The sequence below is a fragment of the Hetaerina americana genome, unplaced genomic scaffold (assembly GCF_022747635.1).
Source record: "Hetaerina americana unplaced genomic scaffold, ioHetAmer1.1.p SCAF_3, whole genome shotgun sequence".
Classification (NCBI taxonomy): Eukaryota; Metazoa; Arthropoda; class Insecta; order Odonata; family Calopterygidae; genus Hetaerina; species Hetaerina americana.
In genome coordinates, this window is record NW_027286874.1 from 27,856,760 (window position 1) to 27,882,565 (window position 25,806).

Consider the following 25,806-nt stretch of genomic DNA (forward strand, 5'->3'; position numbering starts at 1 on the left):
GTGTATGGGTTTGTTGAATCCTTTATTGCTCTTTTATATTCATCGCTAACCACGTTCCATCTAATTTACGCATATCCCTTAAATTTTCATGAATGGATCCCTTCTTTTACTTTTTATAAATTCATGATATTAATGTTTGGTGTGGGATCAGAAATCGGCCAGCGGGTGTAAGATTTCAATCTTAAGGGAGGACGAGATTACTTCCGTTTTATACTTTGCTGCATTTTGCGGTTGATGTTTTTTTAACAAGTTCAGTTGCATATTAAGTCATTTACCTTCGTACCTAAAGCTCCAAAACTAAAATGACCCCCTTTACGATCTCGTTAATTGTATTTGATCCATCCCAATTGCTATTTAATATCGGCTCAACCGCCAGAACTACTGACCGGAGATCGATCCAATCTTTTCCGTCTTCCCTCCGATCATCAGTGGTGGATCCTCTATAAATAATCAACTTTGAAAAGAAAATAGTTTTTTTACGTGTTATTTTAAGATACAATACATTAATTGAATCATTAGTTTTTCGCTATTTTAGAGTTGTTTAATTCTGAATATTTTTGATTTTCCTAATTAATTGACGGCCTTCTAAATTTCTGATTCAAAATGTGTGAAATGCTGTACAGGCCAAGTTACTCATCTCCGTATTATAAAACCGAATATATTTCTCCAGCTGAAAAATGGGTATTACTGGAAACTAATGTTCTAGTGTAGCTATGGACTAGAACAGTTCACATTGTAGCCGTAAATCTAGTAATAATTTCAAATATTAAGATTCTCTGCATTTAGATAATAATGGATCTTGTTTACCCACATAAAGGGAAAATATAATGCAAAAATTTCAAAGTGTAAAAATAATTTTTCTTGACCGGGATCCGGTTTCGAATACCGGTCAAGGCGTATCATTTTTACCCTGAATTAGTAGCATTGTAATCCAGATTAGCGGATGGCTCCGCCAAAAGATACTGTCGGGGCATCTACCGCAGTTTCTTGGAATTCGGAAAATATAATGTATATCTAGACTATAAAATCAGTTTGATAACTTGTCTGGTTGTTAAGCGAAAGTTTTGCCACTCGCTACCATTTCTTCGTAATGCTATTTATTAGCATTAGTTATTGGACGGACCAATTAAAGAGAGTGAGAGAAAGAGATCTTTCAGGAGGCCCAAAAATAAAAGAAATGCTTGCTTCTCAGGTATTAGTCGCTATTGGAGGGGCACTAAATATTTTATGTCCTTCCCTTTTCTTCCTTTCTCGATTAGACCACTTCCATCTCTGCGCCCCCCCCCCCGCGCGTTGGTGATCACGAAAGGAACCAATCTTCTTCCCCTCTCGGCGTGTCTCTCGCCGGAAGCGAGGCGTGCTCGGGTCACGCGGGGAAAGGGGGGAAGGGAGATGTCTTTTTAAGGATGTGACGTCACCCGGGGAAAATGAAAGTCATACTCCAACGCCCAATCGACTTCCTGCCTTCTTCACCTGAGCCGGACATCAACCCCGAAGCCGGTGGGGGAACCGAGTGCCGCTGCCCATTGCTCCCTCTCTTGTTTATTCAAAACGCCGCACCTCCTTTCACACCACTCACGATCATAGCTGCCCCACGCCATCTATCCCTTTACGAGTATTTTGGTTTCGTCGTCATTATCGCCGCTCTCCTGGAATTTATTATGATGATTCTATCCTTTTTCATGAGGGGAGTACAGACTTAGCGACCATTAATTACATGATGGGGTATCCGGTGATACGATGTCACGTTAGATGCTATTAATCAAGGAGAAGGCCGATGGTGGTCGAGGTTGAATTTACTAAAAGCCACTCTTGTGGAGCATTCTCTGGCTCAGCCTACCGACATGGTTTATTTCACTTAGAGATTTATCCAATGGGAAATTTTCTCTGTTTTATACATTTTGACATTCTTTCGGTTCAATATATATAGTATCCTCTTAATTTATAACCCCACACGTATATCTCGGATTATCTCATATCTTCATTTTCCCTCTCACTTTGTGTGCACGTTAATAGTCAGCCAAATTCATTAAATGGTGGAAATGATTCCAAAGATTATCATCTCGTATGTTATAATAAAAAATGTGCCTTCAACAGGTATACTGATTTTGAAGTGTTGGTGCAAATTATTGACCATTAATTTTTTGTTCTTGCTGAAATTAGGTTTACACACTTGAAGTTGTTTCAAAAAAAGGTAGAAAATGGTGTTGTATAAAATCAGACTCGTTTCCACATTGCCTTTCGGAAGCAAAAGTTTAATACGCCAGATTAAGAATAGGTAAATGCCGATAAAAGGATGGGTATATGGGGGGCTTAAAGTTTTTTATAAAGCATTTTAATGGTAAATGAAGAATGATAGGGTTGTTGAAGATTTTTCACTGGATGTTTCTATTGCAGAAAATTTGAGAGAATTATGTTACCCTGATGCGGACGTGTCGATGGAGAGATTGAGAATCGAATCACCAGACATGTATGAGGGAAGAGTAAATGGTGTGAGAGAAAGGGACCGATCTAATGAATGGGGGAATGGGGTTGAAAAGTCTTTCAAGGCAAAGAAGTTAATCGCTTGAGAGCTATGCGTTGAACGTGGTATAGGCGAAAGAAGTATGCTAGGATAGAGAAGTATGGGAGGAATTAGAGATATTAAGTTTCCTTTCATAACTTACATTCAAGTTTTCATTACAGTGCCTAACCAGAAAGGAAGTGTCATGAAAGATATGTGTGCATGTTGAATTATAAGCATTCTTATCTCACTTTAATTCCATAAGGCCCTATTTTTGGGAAAATGTTTTTTGAAAGACAGACGTAAACGATCGGGTCGCTCCCTTTCCTGGTGACAGTCCATGTTAAGAATAGATAGATATTATGAGGAAAAACAAACTAATATTTCACATATTTCTTTCGATTATCCCTGGGAATCAATAAAAATTTTCGCTAAAAATATTTCCTCCAAGGGTTTATTTCACTAAGTTGGGATTGAGGGCAATGCAAATGTTGGCGAGGGTACGTTATTTTCTGCGAAGAAGGTAATATTTAAAACTGCTTGCAAATGTTTATCCTTTAGGTTTTCATTGCCATTAATTGAAATTTTTGATGTTAATAAAAGGGAAACTCATTGACGTCAAGAATTTCCGCTATGAAATTAAAAAAAAAATCATGTTTGCTCTGCATGCAATTCGATTGTTTCTTTCTTCTACATCCCTACATACATGGTACACTGCAACCAACTGTTCGGGAGTGTACCAGGTGGGGGGGGGGGGTTATTCGAAATCTGGAATACAAAATATAATGTCAAGATTTTATTAACTGTTTAAATATGTAAAATGTTTCAAATAATGGAGATAATGTTACCTACACGCTCCATTGTGACTAATGGTAAAGAAATTTACGATTGCTAGACGAGCTGATGGTCACAAAAAGAACAATAAAATGAGGATTAGATAACGTAATGACAACATGATAGGCTACTTACAATCAAAAAATACTTTTCCTTGATCTCGGTCGATTGCAGTTGTCTAATTTCCTTTTCGTTCGTGGGAAACAAATTGAAAAATGATTTCCACTGCAGTAAATGAAAATAAACTGTGCACGGGGCTGACACCTCATAAGCTACCAAATCATTTTATTTATAGTTTCACAAATACTTAACCCTGCTAGTTGTTCTTTCCAAATACCAGTTTTTATACTAAATGAAGTTTGCGAATGTGATTCCATTAAATATATATTATATATTAAATAACGGCTATATATTTCCCACCGTTATTTTGAACTATTTTTTGAAGAGTCGCTGCGGAATCTATTCGTTTAATTGACACTACAAATGATGATATTTTATATGTTTTCTAGAAATTATTATTAAAATTATTATTTGTAGAAATTATGCTAGCCGTAACACCCCTCCGCCACTCATCATTGTGGCGGCTTACGGGTTCTTGTGTAGATGTACGTAGATGCTAAAGTAGGATCAAGATGTGTACTTGCTCTCAATTCAGTCTTATGTGAGATGTCACTGTAGTTTTTTCCACCATACAATCATCTGATCAACTATCGATTAAATCTCATAAATATCTCGGTAATATTGACAATTAAAATTAATACTCGGTTTCGTGTTTAAACACGATTAACTTGCAGAAACACTTCAGAGATAATATTTTATATATTTTTGCTTTTAGTTCCATAATCGCTACAATTTATTGATATCTCTTTCTTCGTTACTCGTATTTAGCTGGGATTGCTGTCTTTGTTCATATAAAAATTTGATTGTAAGTTAATATTTTCACTTTCATTTCCCGTAGCTGGTGGTTTTTAATTACGGATAGTGTAGTTTATACTTATCACGATTCCCCCATTTTCTCCATGTTCGTAGCATACCCTGGTAATTTTGTTTTAATTCCTTATTAATTAGTCATGCAATTTTGGAGCTAAATAAATCCCGAGTTGGAGTTTAAGCTAACTTGAAAAAAATACCCTTATTTCGCGTTTTCCCTCATCTCCTTTCTCTTATTTATCCGCCAGCTGATATTTATTTCGGATTATCCGGCAGTGATTCTGCCTCGGTTGACAACACTCTGCCGAGTGCCTGGAGGCATACAGTTAACCGTAAATCTTTTCCTTAATCTGTATTTGCTTATTTTTTCTCCCCCTTATCTATCGATTAGCCATATTCCACGATGTCTATCGTATCTCTTATTACTCACCCCATCCCCGCCCCTCCCCACGTATCGCTTTTCTCCTTTCAGAATGGTTGCTCTTCCTTCCCTCGCATAAGTAAAAGCATGGGTGGTGCCTGGTATCGCACGCACCATTCGAGTGTGGGCGTGGCCGAGTGCACACTCAAATGCGCGGGCGCCATGCCAACCTTGGCCCAATCTCATTCCCCGCGCCCCCCATCTACCCCACACCCCGCCCTGCCTGGCTTGGGTTTGGCCCGACTGGGAGGCGGCCGGCTGAGCCAAGTCGGCGGCCTGGAGAGTGGCCTCCTCGTCCATGACACGGACCGAAGTCAATGATCGTATCAGTGGGGGGCGAAGGAGAATTCTTAAGACGGGAATCGAACAGGTTTCCGACTGCTTTCCCCTCTCTGGTCCACTTTCCCCTCTCCAGATTGCCGTGCGACGGCCATAACACAATTCACTGCCCAATGCGTATCCTGGCCTGGTGATGGACGATCGTTTTCCCGATGCACTCTTTTTCCAATGACATTGCCACTGGGGCCGCTGTGGTTTAGTTTTCTCTTATCTGAAGATTTTGTTCATGTTGAAGACAAGCGGAGTGGCTTCGTGTACCTCCGTTTCTTTCCTTTGTACGCCTCGTCGATCATCACGTCTTTCTTTGAAATAAAACGAAAGTGGTTTCTCCGAATCGATGGTGCAGCTGAATGTACGGCATTCTATTTCGCCGTCGTATAATTTTTCCCGGGTCCAATGATTTATACATTGGACAGCATCCGTGTATTTTCTATCCACGTGAATCAAGGCCGAATTTAGATCATTTTTTATACTTATGTTCAATGTCGGTCATTTATTAATCATGGTATATAATTATGAGTATATTAAATAATCATGGCGTATAATTAACGTAAAAATTACTCAAATATTTAATTGAACATTGTAAATGAATTATTTAACGCTGTGTATAATTCGTAAGTATCGGTTAGGAAATTGAATTTTCCTTAATTTTCTTATATTCCTTACATATGGCAAGTTATTTTATTTCTATCTATTTTGTGACTCGAATATTAATGCTATGGCGAATAGCTGATTGCGTAAGATTTTAAACATTTTGGGACTTTTTTTCTGATAGACAGTCTTGGTTAGAGAGTGGAAATAACTCTGCTATGCTAAATTATGAATTGGTCCCTCCCAACAGTTGAGTTCTCGCGCCTGTCATCAAATCAGAGATCATACATGATGTAGAGAGCGAGGGAGTTGGTTAAGAGATCTCGTTATGCCGAAAGCATGCTTACCCCTTCATTGTGTGTGGAGTGGCAATAAGCCGTTTGGCATGGCCAAATCAGAGTTTGAAGTTCCTCGAGTCTGGAGGCCTCGAGTCCTTGTGCCGTTGTTATACGTATCAGGGTGCTCAGCCTAGATACAGTCGTGAAAGTATCATTTTGTCTGGTGAAATTAATTGCTTCTCGTACTATAACTATCCGATCTGGACTCTTCAGATCACTCGGGAAGCGTTTAAGTTTATGGTATAAAGTCCACTTCAAACGATAATCTTTAATAGTGGAATTGTTTTTATTAGAGTCAACACGAAATTGTATTGGCTCTAATGACTGTCGTATTGTGTCGACGAAAGATATTGATGGTCTAATTTTCCTTCAGCATCGTAGGCTCCTGCATCCTCCCTCACTTCGCTGCATTGATCGCATGGCCTTTCACTCGGGAGCCAATTACGAGTACATACGAGGTTATTTATTTTTCAACGACCTACAGTAAGAAAACATTCTGGTCACAAACCAAATAAATAATCATCTGAAACTCCGCTCAAACGTGATAACGTATTATAATTACCTATAGTTAAAATATTTGAAGCCATATATCTTCATATAGCAATGCATTTTTTTAGTATATAGCATCACGAATGTAAGCCTGAAACTTGTAATTGTTTCATCTAAGTTTTAATTTAAAACTGCCACTAATTGTGTGTTCATAAATAGCGGTGTGTGATACTATAACGGGTCTGATGTTCCGTCATGTCGTTCCATCGTGGTTTTTTCAATGATTATATAAACTGATAGTTAATTTCCCAGTAATAATATTTTATGCTAACTTGTTTTGATGCTTTTCATAATTGTCTAACTTTAATTTTGTAACTAGTCAACAAAATATCACTAGCCGAACATTAAAAAACGTTCAGCATTAATGACCAATAATTGTAAAACGCCGAATAGCGTTTTATTGTTTTTAGCGAGAAAAAGCTATATATCTAATATCAATTTCATAAAAACTTGTATTTTAGTTCATTTTGATATATACATATAAACGTGTACATAAGAACATGACGTCTGAAAATAAAAGAACGACTGAAAAGAGCACTTCGGAAAAGAGTTTTTCGGAAAAAATTGGGTTGGTTTTTGGTTTAGCACACCATCTAACAATAAAAATAGCACCGAAAACATTTACCGACTCCTCTTATATGGCAATATTTTCGAGGAACCGGTAATAGGTGTGCTATGTTTGCGTATTAAAAGGTTAGCAACTTAAAATATGGGGCCTATTATAAGACTTCGGTCACAAAGATTCCTGTGGACTTATCCACCAATCTTTCTACTCCAAATTACATGGTACCCTCTGGAAAACCGAAAGGACTTGACGAAGATGGTACTCATCTAATGTATAAAAGAAAATGCGGGTGCGACCAGCAAGTTAAGCACGAGATTCCACCTTTGAGAAACGCTCCTTTGGCGTACCATTATGCTGAGATATCCGTTTGTGGCTTAATATTCCAGTGTTTTGATCATGTGAAAAAATTAATATATATTTTTATTGTTGTATTTATTTGATTCATTTGTGTCCATAATAGATAATATTATACAGATTTCGTCATTCGTAAAGTTTGATTTTGAATGGTTTTGTGTAACAGCCCAAATGATATCCCGAACCCGAATTACTGCCGGTTCAATAATTGTGATTTTTTTCCTTTCTTCCGCAGGGTGTCCTTTGGTAGCTCCAAAGGTTCAATGGTGGAGACTCTTATTTTCGAGAGTCCCCTTCAAGAAGAGCCAGAGACGAGCCCGATTCAAGAAGTACCCCCTGACGGCGGTACGGGCTCATCCCGGGCCCCGTATTTCCCGGGCAGCGCCGTGCCTCACCCACACTCACTCGCCTACACCCACTCACACCACAACGGTGGCACCGACCATGGACACCACCACGGCCACTACCCAGGGTGAGTCTAAACTTAGGTTTTGCCTTCATAAAATATAGCATACATTAGGAACTATAATCCGTCTGATCTCGGCTAATTTCACCATATATCAGATGAAATCAGAGTTTTATGATTACACCCATTTGATTCATCTAGCTGGACGACGGTATCAAACAGCAGCGCACGAAAAACCCGAAAACCATGGTGTCATCTGCACATCACCATTTAAGCCTATATTACATGTAATACCATGTATCGTTTCTAATAATTCTCATGGAAAATAAATGTCACTTTATGCTATCAAATATTTTTTAACTGATAGAAATATTAAAATTCATCAGTTATGCTATGCTTAGGTTGTCTAATGTGAGATCAGAGTTATTAAACGTTCTCTAGAAACTATATAATGCTCTTGTAGAGCCATGCTTTGGAAACACTTCGTTTACCTTTGCGTCATAAATATGTGAATATATTCCATTCACTGATATTATTTTTCATCAGGCACTCCACTCCATTCCACATTAAATGCATGTGCTTGTAAGAATGCCGTTCTAATTGTTGAAGATGCCTTGATAAAAGAATGATGGCAAAAACATCTAAAAATACGTTTTTTGTGAATTAATGATCAAATTTATGTTAGCCAATACAATGTTGTCAGAATACACGTCAAAGTTGTCAAAAATACTGACGTTCTTCAACAAAATTTTTGGGACGAGGTGGCAAGAATATTCACTGTGTGATCATTATTATTTCGGTTCAAACCGCAGCAATTTAAACTAAGGACGTTAAATGCATAGACAGATATATTATATAGACAGAATATTTTGAACATTTGAAATGAAATCAGTTCGTAGCCACGCTGATCCGTGGACTTTCGGTTCCTCGACAGTTAATCTTTAAAGTGCCTCATACAAAATATATCAGGGACAGGAACAGTCACCGCGAGTGTCTTTTCTATATCAGTGTTATATCACGCCTGCACGGAATATAGCAGGATTTAGATTCGGAATGTTTTCACCTGCAATACGGATTGTGGTTTCAACAGCATCTAATGCAAGACGATGTTATTCGTTAAAAATTAAAATTTGGCAATTTCCCACAAAATAATTTGTGGAAAATGATGTGTGTAATTTCCACAAAAGTAATTTGTGGAAAATTGCCAAATTTTAATTAACCATATTATTCCACCGTCTGAAACGTCTCTTTTTACATGTTATCCGTATTTCGCTGTCATTGTAGGTGTTCAATTGACCGTCATTTTTCGATTAATTTCTATGTTTTTACTTAATGAATAGCTTATATTTCGATTATGCACTTCTTTTTCTTCATACCGTATATTTATTATTATAAAAATATGCGTTTATTTACTGTACTGATTTTTTTTATCAATCGCTTCGAATCTGGGATTAAAGCTATCGTATTTACAAAGAATGCATTGAGATACAATGCCATTTCCCTGTTTGAAAACCAGCTCTCTAATACTTTTCTTACACGTGAAAAGATTTATATATTGCATTTAGATCCAGGTATGTCTCTATGCGAGTCGTAAAAGCCTAGCATTAGACAGGAGTGGTAATTTTGTATTGTCAGTGCCAATCACCGTCTCGGGATTTAACTTTCCCCACTTTGGAGACTCAAGGGAATGTTTCAGCGTCAGTGACCCCTTCGCAGAGAACCCGTACGCGGAATCATCCTCTATCTCCCTTCCATCTGCTCAATAATACCTTATTCACTCCCATTTCGGAATGTGTTCGCCTGGTCCCCCTGCCCCCCCACTCTCGCCCTCCTCCCGCCCCCTCCCTATCTACTGGTCTCTCCCCCCTCCGCTCTCTTCTCCCTCTCACCTTAGCGTTGAAAATGCATCGCCCTTCTCTCTCTGAAGAGCATGGCATTTCGTGACTCCCGCGGCACTTGGCTCGGGTTACCAAATTAGATGTGATGATCCAGCCGCACTTCGTCCTTATCGACGACTCCCGTCACTTCGGCATGGTATTCTGAGTGATAGAAGGAATCCAGAATTGCTGGATCCCTCTAATTGGGAGGTTCTGGTTGGAAGAAGGCGATGAGGGAAATTAACAACCACATACATCAGGAGTAAATTTCTGAAGGTGAGGAATATTTTGTTCACGGCTGTTAATTCCTTTTGTACTGACAAGCGAATCGAAACGGAATATTAATGTCTTGGTATGTGTGATTATCATAGTGGGAAGCTGTAAGGAGTCGGAGATTTCCTCTTTATCTTCGAAATTTAACAAAAAGATGTATCAATTGTTTAATGACGTGAATATCGGATTACAAAATTCGAAGCCACCTTGTCAGTGTTAGTAGGGGTCCAGTTTCAGGTATTCGGGATCGGAATTTACTACAAATTTGATAGCTTATTATCAGTTAATTGGCTACCATGTCGTTGAATTTCATTCATCAAACTATGAATGAATGCAACTTCAGTTGACTCAATTATTATTTTCAATAGAAAGACCCTTTGAAGCCTTATGCTAAAAATTTTGTTCCGGATATATTTTCGAAAACTTGAAGATTTAAGGTGTCTTTTAAATGCCTAACACATCGTTTTTTTTCGATGTTGGTTTTGATGTTAAAGAGAATGTTTCCACAATTCTAACCTCGAATAAATAACGCGCGAGTTCGAGGAGGCGATATTCCTTATTCTCAGCCGGAACAACTTTTTTATTTTATCCTTAGATCTCCTGAGCAATACAGAGTATTCTTATATTTCCTAATCAAAACTCGTATTTTATCAAGTTCTCTGATCCTAGTTTGTTATTAGTTTTGTTGTTACATTTAAAACTATTCATGGGCTGCCTATACCTCTCATAAAATTTTATTAATGATTCTCAATTTGCGCATGGTTATTACTGCAATTATAGTTGTCTAAGATTGATAACTTCCTGATAATTTTGAAGCAATAACCAAAATAATCCTCCAGTTTTCTTCATTAGTTACATGAATAAATTTTTAAAAAACTGGACAAATATTTCAATTTTAGAGTTTTTGTATTTCTTTTCGGAACTCGTTTGCCCGTCTGCCTTAAAAATAGCTCTCCGCCTTACTTTGAAATTCCTCACGTGATCACAGGCGTGTTACAGGTGGAAGAAGAAAGAAGCCTGTTGTGTGTGCTACGAGCAGAGATTTATCGCACCTTACGCGACAGCGATAGTAAAGCCTTGAGTGTTTCCAAATTGGGAAGAGAATAAATTATGGCGATCAAAATCTGGGCGCTCGTATTTCGCGAATTTTCATTATCGAGCTGATTTTAAAGGCTTTCCAGGTACAACTCCTTTAGTCGTTCGTACATCGCTATTTTCATTCTGAATTTTGATATCAGCGGCTTGTCGCCATATTCTGCCTTGTTTTTTTGCAAAGATTTCCGCGTCCATATTACTTTAAATCAAGTTTTCCATCTGAGAAATTGTTTCTCATGATGAATATTCTATTATTTTCGAAATTACATATTTTCTTGATTTTATTTTCTGCCCATATATTTCAAAACTATAACATTCTTAGGCAGTTTAAGATAATGGCGTTCTAACAGTCTCTTAGACTAGTGGAATTAGAATGAATGAAGCTAGATTTTAATTTTTTTACTCGTTTCAGCAGAAAGGTGGTGTGGAAAGTTAAAGGGAATTGTATTTCCTTATTGTGAATAATTCACCCACAAGATGGCGATGAAACTATGATAATTTTGGTGATGATGAAGGTAAATTATTGACTGTGGAAGTAAATTATTTGACGTGTTCCAAGCGAATCAGTTGATGTGTATAAAGCATATGCAAATACCTAAGCAGCATTGTTCAGGTAGATACAGGTGTTAGAAAATTATGTATAATACTTGTATTAGAAAATGTTTGATACAACTTTCTTTGGGGTATATTTTGTTCGTCACACTTTTTTTTGAGGTATGTCTACATTTCAAACAATTATTATAAATACCATTTTTCAGAAAAAGATACTTTATATTAGTGCAATTATAAATTAGCATTTTGGTCATTTTTTCTCGTCAAAACTCTAAATCTAAGGTGATAAAACAGTCCGATTAGCGTCTCAGGAGGGTTTGTAGATTGTATTCAAAGTGGGGCTCACCAAGCGCTGAAGTTAGATTGAAATTCTCTAACTGTCTTGCTATAAGACCAAAAAGAGCAGTCAACTGCGATAAATAAATCGTAAAATCCATGAAGCTATACTTAAATTGCATTGTATATTATCTTTTGAATACCGAGAGGCCGCTTGAAGATAATCGGTCTTAAGGCTCCTGGCATACGTTAAGTAGTTACCACCCATTTGAAAGATTCCTTAGTTACTTCTGCCTGATGCTTTCTTCTTATGCAGACTCTCATAGGAGGGCGATGGCAGGTTGTGTGGTGAAGCGCAGCGTAGTTACACTTTCCCATCCATTCCTCTGGCATACACGAGAAGGTCACGGATGGTTGTGGATGGCACTTGCGGAAACGCTTGTCTGGGAATGCAGTTGTTCTCACCTCCTCGCGGTAGGCGCCTGGGGTCAGGTTTAAAACTCCGACCTTCGAGCAATCTCTCCGGTTATCGAAGCCGTCTCACAATCCTCCCCGCCTTGGCGTCATCCACGCCCAGTATCTATCTCCCAGAGCCCCCCCCTTTCACTCCCTCCCCCGTCACTCCTCCGGATCTCCAATCTTCCCCTCCGAGCGCTTGCCTCACGTCCCTGCCCTCGCCCTCTCTTGTCATTCTGACCGCACTTGATCGCATTTGCTTTCATGGGCCATATCCCCATGGATATGGCACCACCGATGAAGACGGCCGGTGCGAAGGAGATGATTCAATCTCTCAACGATCAGTCGAGGGCACATGCGCGCAACTTCACGTGATCGCATTGCATGATTCGATCCATCGGAAATCGTCATATTGGATAAGGCATGAACCACAGGATCTTGAACTCTAGTATGGAGCGAAATTGGCTTCCCCTGCAAGTTCCCATTGCACAACCTTCCGCTCCAAAATTGCCTTTTTTGTGTCGATTGCGCCATTTTCGAGCGTCTAGGGATTTCGATATCACCCAATAAGTATTGGTGACTGAAGATACCTTCCAGGATAAAACGTGACTGAATTTTATCCGTTCGAGAGCATTATGTATCAGTATGGATTACCATTTTTTACTCCAGTAAAAGACTTTACGACTAATATTTGTGGCTTACAAAATATCGGGGGCCTTTTTCTAATAGTTAAACTTTGAATTCAAAGATTGACAAATTTTAGGTTATCCCGGCCATTTAGGGTTTTAGTGTGACAGAATAACGTGGAATACTTCCCTTAAGTATTAAAATAGGGCAGCTTATGCCTCTCATCACCTTTCATGAAAATACATTATCCTTTTGCTCACCGAACGGACACGTGCCAAGAAAGTATTATCAAGAAAATTTACTTCAGTGAGATTTTTCCAAATAATATTCGAAAATACTCAATAGGAATCCATTAAATATTTTGACATTATTCATCCAGCAACATAATTATAGTTTTTAATTGGAAAAATCTCGTGAGGTTTGATAAACCAATTATCACATTACTACATAGTATTTTATTACGATTACTCAATAATGAGATACTCGTACACTTCATTAAAAATTTATGAATTTAGAATTACTAGTAACTCCTCAAAGTCCCATGTGTTGGGGAAGTTTGGGAATGCTGTGTTAATTTCGCATGCCATTATGAAATTTGAAGAATTGGTTTAATCATATAATTTTAGTCTAAATTTACTGCTTGACAAGGTATTTTAGTTTATGATGAATGTTCAGAGCGATGCTTTCTTTTGCTTACTAATAAGGATAATAATTTAATTCACTCTCGTCCTCATGTATGTTCTAGGCCAACAACTTGTACGTTTACCGATACACGCATCAGTAAACGTTTATGCTCATGATTGAAAGAGCTCAAAAACTTTGTCAATTCAACATTAAATGTAATTTGATATGGGATCAACAAATTTTTCGAGTTCTTTTAATCATGTAGCAGTTCCCCAATACGCGCCGGAAACCCATGGGTATGTGGTTCCCTGACTTAAATCTCTAATCTCTGACGAAAACACTAAAATCTGAAGGAAAACACTGTCCAACTATTTATTTTTAAGGAAAAATTTCGATTTTCCAATGTATTCGCCATAAAATAAAACCCACTGTAGACCGGCATTTATTTTTCAGCGGTGGGACAGCAAACCTTAGTTTATAATTGAAATAATCGGACCCAGTACGGTTGAATAATATGCATTTGATCCTTGAATTAGTTAGTGTGTGATGGGCGAATTTCTCCTTCGTTACTGCATCATATCTCCACAGTTGTCATATTGCTCAATGTACTCATTAAGTTTAAGTCGCAATTGACGTCGTCGTGTGAGTGAGTCTCATTAGATCAAAGTAAAGTCAAACGCCTTATTCTAGCTATAAATTTCTCCGCAAAATTAAGAAATGTTGGGAATTTTACCAATACGCATTAACAAAAATTAGTAGCCTATTAACCCTGTTCTCACTCGGTTTCATATAACTTCACTTGTTATTATGCAGTGGCAGAGTTTATGCCTGCATGCCGTTGGTTGAAAATCATTACGACTCAAGCAGCATGGTTAGCATATTCTGGGAATAAAACAATCACAGAGGAAAGGTTTTTTGGAAAAGTGTCCGAAGAGCCTATAAATCTTTTGGAATTGCCTTTAAGTTGCAATAGGTATTTTGGTTTTAAAAGCATTTATTCCTTCCTCCTGAAGGTTTGAAAAATTTTAAGCTGTGTCGGTCTTCCACCAGGAGAGTGGAACGTTAACATCCGGTAGAACTGTTAATGCCTCCGAGTTCTTACCTTGAAATTATCCAGACCCTGCGGAATTGAAGGAGGATTCATATAGGCGTAAAATTCTTGGTTTTAGGTATGAAACCCGTCGGGAACATTAACTCTGCTTCGCGTCTCTTCCGAGTGTCTAGTTTCCTCGCGTGGGGGTGGGGAAGTGCTAAATTGGGAGCGCCTTCGGTGCGCATTTCTTACGCAAACGCCCGGTGCCGAGGGTGCTGGAGGCGGCGCGAAGGAGGTGCGAAGGACCACGAGGGAGAGGTGAAAGGAAGCGGGCCGACTGACATGAGAAGGAACAGATGGTGGGGAAATCCAAAGGGCCCCCTTATTTTTGCGACGTTGCCTTATCACTCTATATTTGTGGTGGCATATTCACACTGAAATAAAGCCCATTTTTTTGCAAACAGCACTAAATAAAATTAAATTATTATAATAAGAGAGGATTGACATGCCTTATAAATGCCTTGTCAGTGGCATCGGAACTTCTCTTGCTTGAAGACTACACTCCATTTGTGTTATCTAATGCTGTTTCCTCGGCAGTAGGGCATTTTAGCAGTGATTTTGTTGCCATCAGATCCAGTGTATTGTCATCAGTAGTGACAGGGTTAAGGGTAAAGTAATGAAACTGGAAGCTTGGAACCTGGTTTTAGATCTCACCATCAAAAGAAATCAGGTATTTACCTATTAAAGGTAGGATTGGAATGACTTAAGCAGTAGATCGCATTGCGTATCGCAACGGCTTCCTCTAATTCGTCTAATGTTATTTGATTGATAAGTTATTCATATATTTGTTTTTATGCCATCCTAAAATTCACTAATACCTACATATATATTTTTAATCTCCATTCTTCAAGAAAAAATTGCCTCCTATTACGTACTGAAACCTATAGGTAGAGTAGTAACAGAAAAAAAACTGTACGGCTCTTAAATGGGCATACCTGGATTTTAATTTCTTTTGTAATTGGAAAAATTTCCTATTCCTCGAATTTTATTTTCGAGTCAAAATTTTTAGTCCGTAAGGAAATTTAATCTGACCTGTTGAGCGGGGAAGAGTTTTCAAAATCTGACTTATCTAATAACTGCAATATAATGAATCTACGACCTGGGCGTTTACCCTACTTGGTTTTTAAATATTAATATTACTATACAGTACACGTAATTGCTCAATTGTACGATTATCTAAACTGCTTTTAGATATTGCTACTGCTACAATATATGTGTTGACCCATACAAATGTTTTCAAGGACTATCGGAGGGTTTTGATCGTGTCACAGTGTTAAGCCAACTAAAAAAAAATTAGTATCTTAAATCTTGGTCAATTCTAAGACAGATTTATAATCCGCGACCTTCTTGTGTCGAAATTGTCGAGACCATCTAGTTTGCCAGTCGCCTCACATACATTGTTGCCGATGATTCTGTTTGTACTCCCATTTCTTAAAGTCTATTTTATAATTGTATCTAGTCAAAGATCTTGTGATAATAAAGAAACCATAATGCGAGCCGAAAAATTTCAAGAGAGAATTTTGGGAACTTATATGTGCAAGAAGTAGAAGTGGTGCGAAATGGGTATTTTTGGATTACGGCCATCTTCGTATGACTGTAGAAAATTCTCGCACGGAATTAATTTTATTGATCCGTACCACTCAGTAATACCTGTTTGAGGGTTAAGCAATTTTGAAAGAATTTGATGGCAATTCGAAAGGTGCTACGAAATGGATTATATTCCGCTAATATCTTTCTATGAAAGAAAGAGCTTGTAACTTCTTTATATTGCCATTTTGATGTTTTTGCGAAGGACATTATCGTGTTTTCATGTCAATTTTTAATAGGTATTTCATTATTAATGTGGTTATTGTAAAAAATGTGTGTCATAAGACTGGTAGGTTAATTAGTGTTAAGAGTTTCTCGAAAATTATGAGGAGTCGAAAGGTCGTATTTGAAATCAATCTCTGTTTGGCTCACGCCATTAAGTGGTCTGAAAATGTTTGAATGTTGTTAAAATTTGGTGCGTTTGAACCGACTATCTTTTAACTTTTAGTTTTTCTCATTCATGAGGACCGCCGGTTCTAACATGACTCTTGAAGTACCTATTTGAAACTTCCTCGATTCTTTTCAAATGCGCGTCCCCTAAAAATCCATTCTAACGTGATATCTAATAATCATTCTAACTTTACGGAAATCCATTTCCAGTGATTTGCATTTGAATAGTGCTATATTAAGAAGTCTCGAAGATTCCCGAGCGGCATATTGAAACGGGATCCCGTAAGGTCCTTTGCTTAATGACGCATCGTAATGGCGTCATTTTCAAAGTCCCAAAAGAGTCCAGACCTTTCAGAACAAAATTATTCCACAATCGTATTCGCGGAGGATAGATTAGAACCATCAACTTTTCAAATAAAAATGTCTTCGTCTCCTGATATTAACAATTTGAAGACGGGCGGAAATGTAAGTAGACATATTAAAGCGAAGCAATTGTTTTATTTTAATGGAGCAAAATACCCGAATCGTATCAATCCTCGGGATTTTTATGTCTATAAATATCGTATTTGATCTGGAGAAATATGCATCCATACATTCAGAATCGCAAATTTGGGCAGTATCATCGATATTCAAATCCAAGATTGTTAGGATTCTTCAGGTTCTGCTATACTTAGGGCTACAATTATATTTATCTGAGTTAATGCTATGATTTTAAAACTTGGCATGACTGCTAAAATATTTCGTTGTGGTTGCATTTCTTGTCAAGTTCCAAAGCGCACGAAAATAAAATGGGGATAGCTCGATGACGGAAAACTTGTCTAACAATAAGAAAGCAACATATTTCTTCTTGAAATTCATACATAAGGTGCCCCGTAGTTATACGCCCTCGCACAAATCAATCGAGGTTATTTCCCGGAATCCCCGATCGTATTCACTCTCATGCGATCAGCCCCTTGTCACTTTCCTTGGTAACCCTTCCGTATCGTATGTAGAGTTTTTTTCCATCTCCCGTTGGAATATACGCTGGACGGCATTATTCTTTCCTTTCCCCCGGAAGAACACACGTCGTTTCCTCGGGTAACGTGGCTAAATAGGACTGTGGCATTCATCACTCTGGAATCTCCCCTGTGTTTCTTCCCTTGCTTGGATGATTTTCTTAGCTGAAAATTTGAATTACTGGTATCGGATAGGGTTCTTTGCTCCATGTATTTCCTTTCTTTCGTCGTGAATTGTATTTTTTTTGCCAAATCACGGAATTAGTTGTTTATTGATGGTGTCCTTCCGAGGGAAACCTGCTCACCTACTTTCTTCGTCACGAAGTTGTATCTGAATCCAGGGTTTGGAAACAAAGTCGTGCACCTTTTTCTTGGGATGGATTCAGCAGAGCGTCCTCTCGTTGTTAATAATTTAAAATTTCAGAGTCCTCCAAACTTCTAATTAATTTTAAATTGTAAGCTTCCTTAGAGAGCGAGGAACTAAAATGCATTCCATTTTTCATCAGACTTTTGAATTTGGCAGCACGCAAACAGGCAGATTTGAATCTGATGTTGTGTAGTCAATATATCTAATGCAAATTAAAGTATTTGTGGCAATTTTCAATGCGATTGATTAACGAGTCAAGTTTAGATATATTGTGCCTATTGTAACCTAACAAGATAAGTCCGTTAAGACATTAATGCATGCTACGTTGCCCCGCAAAAATTGAATTAGCGGAAGTTATGAATGAAGGTATAACTCTGTTACATTTGTCAACAAATACCTTTTATATTCCCTTCTACATTCAATTAATTAAGCATTCATTAAACCTGTACACGTGGTCATTAAATTTGTTTCAATCACAATTTGCTTGCGAAGGAAGATTTGACAATTTCGAATTACATTTCCATGATTCTAGAAGAAAGAGGTCGTTGTTTCTTTGATTCAGCGACCTACCAGTTATTCAATTTACATTATATAGAGCGGATCGTGAAATGTTTGATGAGACATATCCGGTTTTTCTCGAGTTACGAACGAACCTGCGTCTAAATCCACCCTTCGTTATGCATGCACAGACTCCCCAACTGTTCTCCGTGCGCGCGTGCCACGCGCGATCGATATGAGTAATCTCAACCCCTTCGGGACACAGGACTTCAGTTCACTTGTTTGTTGTGCGCTCCTCATACCAACTCTCCCTTTTATATCTTTAAGAGTAGTTTTTTCGTGCTTGTGTACGTGTGTGTGTGTTTGTCTTCCCCATATCCTCTGCCTCCCATTCGTTCCAACCGTCCCCCCTTCTCTCGAGAGAGCGAGTGGGCGTTGCCTCAATAACCCCTTCAACCTCTCGCTGCTCCAGACCCTCTCTCTCTCTTTCACTTCTTCCTTTTCTGGATCTCTGTCCCTCTTTACGACCCAGAAGTAACTGATCCTTCCACGACGGACCCTTTCTTTCTCACTCCGTCCCTTGCAAGAAACTCTTTTAACGCTTTTTCGTGTTTGTCAGACTCTTCTGCCCCTCATCCTCCCCTTTTTCCAGCACGTTCCTTCGTACAAGCTCTTTCTTTCATCTTGACACCGCCCTTTGCACATCTCGCTATATCTTTGCTTGTCCCTCTCGATTACGCGCACGTTTGTGTGTTCGTCTCCTTCCGTCTAGTGTAAACCCTTCTTCTTCTCCCCTTTCGTTTGCCTTCCTCTGTCGGGACTGTCCTTTTGGCCATCCTATTGATACCGCCGACTTCGCCAATTATTTTTTTTGCAGGCTTATTTAATGACTCAAAATTTTTATTGTGAATATTAAGAAGTGAGAATATTATGTTTATGTTACTTTTAAAGTATCATTTGGTTTTCATAAGTTTCACGAAGTGCTGATATTACGAGGAGTGTGCCATAAAAAGTGATCCGGTTTTTTGTTTTCATAATTATTTTGCAAAACTTCAATTCTTATAATATAAGGTTAGATTAATGTACTATATATGAGGTAGAAGTGTCATTTATTTGAACCGAGTATTGCGTCAGTTTTAGCCGGTGAAATTCCAAGCGTATTCAATTAACCTACGGCAACGATGGAGATTGCGCGATGCTGCATAGACATTTATCTTTTCACTGAACTAATCATCAACAGAGACGTATAATTTTACCGAATGCTTTTGAAGAGTCTTTTCTACCCTATAGCACAGCTAGAAGATGACCTAAAATATTCAATGAAGTGAGACAATTTCAAAGGAATGGAAACCCGGAAGCTTTAGTCATTGTTCTTAATGGGGTAAAAATCAACACCACCGCTGCCATTGTGAGAAAAGATCGTGAAATAACCCTAAGTGCAATGTAAAAAATATTGAAAATTTTCTTGAATGCCACCCACATAGTAAAAGAGAAATTGCACATGAGGCATGTTGGTGGGCTCTGCGAAATCGCTATTATCTCGCGAAATATTATTGATGCGAAGTGAGTATTTTTCATACTTCTTGCAGCCTTAGTCCCATGCAAGTATTTCTTGTTTCTCAGTGTGGAGAAACACCTTGGAAAGCGTTTTACGTCAACAGAAGTAGACGTAGACAACTGAGCATTCTTCAAATTTCTATAGCTTCCGCTAGAAATATAACTTTAAAGTCAATTTTTGAATAATAATTTATAAGAATAATGATTTTACTGGCACACATTATTGATCAGCCTAGTATGAGAATATAAATTGATTTTACCGTCCTGAAGAGCGCAGTCAAACAGAAAACGAATAATATTTGAACAATACTTCACAGCTACAGAATGTTCACATGGTTCTCCTCAGCGTCTCATTTCTTCTTTTCTCAGGCGAACATGTTTTTTTTCGTGTGTCTGGCATTTGTACTTGCTACCTTCTCCTCGGTTTCTCCTTTATTATGTACTGAGAACGCATGTTTGTTCTTAACTGTGTATACTTAGTTTGAAATTTTCTATGCTTCGGATCTGTATTCTTTTTTCAATCTATGATATTTTGTGCTCTTCTCCATTGTCTTACAAGTGAGCATTCATTCCTTTCAGTAATTGTCGAAACAAATTTGAAACTGCTTCTTTAAATGTTCGGAAGAAGTGGGTTAGTATTTCCACGGTGATAGGAATTCTTGGGACTGTTTACACGGCAACCCTAAACTCCTTTCAACCGAGGGACTAGACCTGTTAGTCTATTTCTTCTAAACGAAAGCACTTCTAAAAATAGTAATCACTTTCCACCGAGGCGCTTGTTGGTGAGCCACGTGGAACGCATAAAATCTACCAAAATAACCCGTGCATTTAGTGAATATTGATGAAGCTGCAACCTTCGACATTTGGGCTATGACTTGAGTTTGTTGCCGGTAATCAAATGTTCTACTTTCACATGATAACTTGGTAAATTTTATACAATGGCATTCTCATCAGCTCTTTATTTATTTTGCGATCTGGAAATTAAAGTCATTGATCAAGTTTTCATGTGTTGTTTTGCTGTAACCTTACCTCGCCGAAACAGTTTTCGTGGAAACATTTCTGTTCAGATGACATGCTTGATATACAAACATAATTTCGCCTTTCAACTTTTTAATTGCCAGTTTTAAGAAATTTTACAGCCTCGGAGAAGTATTTATTTGCACTCATAAATGCCATAATATTCTTTTATGAATAGGAGCTGAGATGCCATCGACCAAACAGTGGAAACACTCAGTATAGGTCTCGCTATTGATCTGCCCGAGGAAATATGACTCCGTTGTACGAATTAAAGATAGAATTTACGAAAAAAGAGCGGAAAAGTGTTTTATAAATTGGTTACGAAGTGTTTTCAGAAAGTGGTGGTAATTTAGTGCTCATTGTCGAAAGTGATAATTATATGATTGCACAAATTGTTAATAATAATCGGTAATTCGATATAAATTGCTAAAATAGGATGGCCTGGAGACCGGGGGGGGGGGGGTGATAGCCGTGTTGGGCAGGATAAAGGGGGATAGATAGCATTTGGAATTGAAGAACAGTTAAATGTAGTTTGAGGTGTCCTTTTAGACGAAGCTATGAAGTCTGTGTCCGTCCAAAACCTACCTTAAACGGTGGACTATGAATACAGATACTGAATAGGACAGTAAGTATACATGAGTTTTAGAAAAACGAGGATGAGAGGTATCCAGCCACGAGCAAAAGTCCAGACTAAAGCCGTGTGTCAGTTCGTCTTGAAAGAGGGTCCGCATTCATCAGACATCAATTAGAACCCGAATTCAGGCATCGTTTATCGTCGTATTAGAAGGGAGAAACGAGTGTATATCTTCGCGACGTCGTCTTGGAGTTATTAATATCAATAATGATCACCTCTCCCATGGCACCCGCGCATGGACCTAAGTAAGTCGTTTGTTATACTATGCTGAAAGTCAAACCTCACGATGCATATACACATGCCTCACGCACATGCCATCTACACAATACCTCACAAGTGTCACAAGAGCGGGTGGCGGTGGGTTTTTGGGCACCAGCCATACATGTACATACGCAAGTATTAGTGTATAAATTCATTTTAATATGTATTTGCTCATGTACGCAAACACTTATAAACATAAATACATGCATACTTAATAAATAATGTATTATTTGGTGTCACTAAATCATTAAATTTTAATCTTGAAGAAATATATTTGGGATATATTTTAATACACTATTCATTTCATAATTTGCGAACTCCCTCAATTAAACAGGGTTTAACCAACCAACATTGTTTACTAAAAGACATTTCAATTGACATTAATCTATCGATTTTTATGACTTCTTTATGAAAAAATGAATATTTTACCACATATTTTAAGGCTGCTGACTTAACACATCTCCTTGCCACACGCCTTTAGTGACTCGCCGGGTATACTCGTAATGTAGATGTAGATTCCTCGACCAAGTGAGGTAAAAATAAATAAATTTGATCAGAAGTCTTGATTATAAAAGTTACTGTAAGTTCAGATTTATATCTTCCATTATTAAAGTCCCCTTTTTGTGAACTTACATAAACGTACCTACGGTCGTGTTCCCTTATTAAATTTTGCCTTTTTTTCGCAATAACCTTGTGCTTCCTGTATGCTAAGTGGTTCCCAAGTCGGTGCAGGTCAGGAATAATTTATTTTCGATGTGGAAATGCCACGTAAAAATATTTTTTGATCTTTCTAATGCTAATGTGGCCCCTAGTCCGTTTAGGGCCGTAAATGTCTGGTAATCTTAGTCCAAGACAAATTTTTAAAAAGTGTCCTATACCATTTCAAGGTCATTTCAAGAGAATTTAATCTTTCTACTTCTTATTTATTTCTTTCTCTTGTCAGTTTTCCCTAATTATTAAGAAATCTTTCTAAGACATAAAAAGGGCCGGATTTTTTTTTATTTTAAGGGTTAAAAATTCCTGCCGACATTGCCGCATTATCCTATGGTAAATATATCGCACAATATTTGATTCCAGAGATGATTCATGCAAAATTTCTTAAACTACATTGGTTCTTTGATCCGTATTATTCGGTAGAATTCTATTTTATTTCGATAATATAGTTTTCTCCTGGGTTGCATTCATTTAAATACGTATACTTAAATGCAGCATAACTTTTACTTCTGATGCTATGTCCCTTTTGGTGAGATCATTTTAATTATTCATTGCATCTAATTGAAATAATTTCTGTCTCTTGGATGCAGAGAATTTCTATGAAATCGTTCCCGGAAGACATTCGAACTTATATGCACAAGTGATAGCAAAAAATACTTTTTAAGAAAATCATTTATAAATAATTTTCATATCGACCGAATGTAAAAAAATGATAACCACCGGCAACATTCCCAAGGTCGGAAGGATTTCGTTTCATACTATATTGATGATAAAAGAATCAAATTATAAAGTGTATCTTACTCTCTTTATGGAAGTGAGATGTAATCTCGTTAAATCTTATCCACACGAGTTTTTTTGTTTTTTATGCTACAAAAAATTTATTTGCATATAGTATATTGCCTGTTAGTCAGGTGTGATCATGTCAGCCATAGAAATAATATGAATTACATTGTGCAAACTTAATAGCCGCGAATAACCCAAGGGCTTTTCTGTGATAAATATTAATGTATATATATATATATATATATCAATAAGGAAATATACAATATAATAAAAAGTAAAGATATATATATATATATCTTTACTTTTTATTATATTGTATATTTCCTTATTGATATATATATATATATATATGTATATATATATATATATATATATATATATATATATATATATATATATATATCTTTACTTTTTGGTGATATTTTGGTATTCACTGCATCATTCTTTGGTATGGCCAATTTTTCACTTGCCTCGGTATTAGATGCGAAAAACTTCTTTAAATTTACTACCTAAACGAGCAGAAAATATGAATTGTTTTGACACCAAAAATGATGAACTTTATGGTGCATTTGGTATCGATGATTATAAATTACCGCAAACATTTTAGTCATTAAAAGTAATTAATTTGTTGTGTGTTCTCTTTTCATTATTTTAATACGATCACTGTTATAAGACCAGAGCAACACACTCTACGCGTGGCAAAAACTCCTTCTAGTGAATAATGAGTGATTTGAGTGGTGAATACTTTTCCTCAGAATTCCGTCGTTTAATGCGAGCTTTAAATTAAGAAATTGTAGGCATTCGTGAGGGCTTACACTGTTTTTCGCACGGAGCAAGTTGCCGATCTTGTAGTTGTTTAGCGTTTCATAGCGTTCCCTTCCCTTTTTGGTCTTCTTATTGCATGATGTGATACCCTCGTTCCCGCTTGACCTTCGCTCAAAACACCGCAAACCGCCCTCCGCGGTGCGCGGAAAATTGATCATAACGTGTCAATATAACTCGATGACGAGATTCCATTAGACCATTCCGTTATCGAGGGACAGGCGCCGTATAAACTGGCGCCTCTGGCATCACTTATGTTTTCTCTGTCGACGACTACACTGCCCTACACATTAGTGGACATTTCTCCGCGTTCCCTTTAAATTTCCTTTCCTTCAGCTTTAATTTTCCTGGGAAGCGGCGTGGCTCATTTCGCGCGGGGAAGCAACATGCCAAGTTCGCTTGCGGTGTTTGAAGTTGGAAGCTAGGTGTCTTGTTTTTTTTACAGTGTTTTTTGGGTCCTTATTCTTTATTGATCCTCTTCGCTTTTTTCTCAGAGCTTCCGACATGCGTCGATAAGCGCAATGTATTTAAAGAGTTGTCAGCTTTGGATGTGAAACGAAAATGAATTTGCTCTGGTGGAGAAGAGAGCTAGAGGCTCATCCAAGAAGACTATGGTGCTTGTCTCCTTTCTTTTTCACTCTGCTCGCGTGATTGCGGAATTAGATGGAAGCCTAAGTCACTCCATTTCTCCTCATTCAGAGCTTTTGCTCAACCCCCTCCCAGCCGGGCTCGAAGCCAAAATATGCGAAAGGAAAGATCGTCCCACCTCCTTCCCTCCCATAATGATCACCGATGGCTGAATTTTAGATTTATTAACTTAGTATGCCAGAGTCAGAGGGAGTAAATAAGATTAATTATTTGGAAATGGGGTTTTATGAAATATGATTGAATTTTCTAGTCGAAAAAAAACTAGAATTTAGAATGTGCAAGGCTCTGCATGCCTAAATTCTCTCTCTCTCTCGAGAGTAAGCATCTCCCCTCCCGCCTTCGACCGATACCTGCTCTTTTAGGTCTTACTCTGCTTCCTGTATTCTATATATGTCACGGCAATCATCTCAAAATGTTCGCCCTTTGTTGCTCTTCCTTCTCCTTCGCGTGTCGTTCTCTCTTACCACAGACCTTCCGGTACTTTGGCGTGTAAAGCTTGCGCGACCCACAGACTACGAGTAGCTCAAGAACCTCTAAGCAGAGCACGAGGTTTCACCTATGGACTGTAGGCGGCGGCGGCGGAAGGCTGTGTTAGACGACAGGGAGCGAGAGAAAAGGCTGGGGTGGGTAATAGGCGATTCCCGTTAAGGTATTAATGGCTTCCTCACGCAGGGACACTTTATCGGAAGCCACGAGAACGTGCTTTGACACTCCTTGACAAGAACGTGCATGGTGTGCTAATTTGAAAGACGGCATAGAGGCGGTTGTCGAAGGCAAATGCTGGAAATTAGAGGGGAAAGAGTGGATTTGTTGATGAGGCTTGTTAAAGC

The 25,806-nt window shown here is 38.0% G+C and overlaps 1 protein-coding gene across 1 annotated transcript in view; it reads left to right on the forward strand.

Moving 5' to 3' along the window:
• The window catches only part of LOC139690919 (ubiquitin carboxyl-terminal hydrolase 36), a 243,032-nt gene that overhangs the window by 83,622 nt on the left and 133,604 nt on the right, over window positions 1-25,806 (forward strand). Inside the window, exon 2 of the mRNA XM_071588541.1 lies at window positions 7,660-7,896. Coding sequence (XP_071444642.1) covers window positions 7,660-7,896 — 237 coding nt within the window. The remainder of the gene's footprint in view (window positions 1-7,659; window positions 7,897-25,806) is intronic.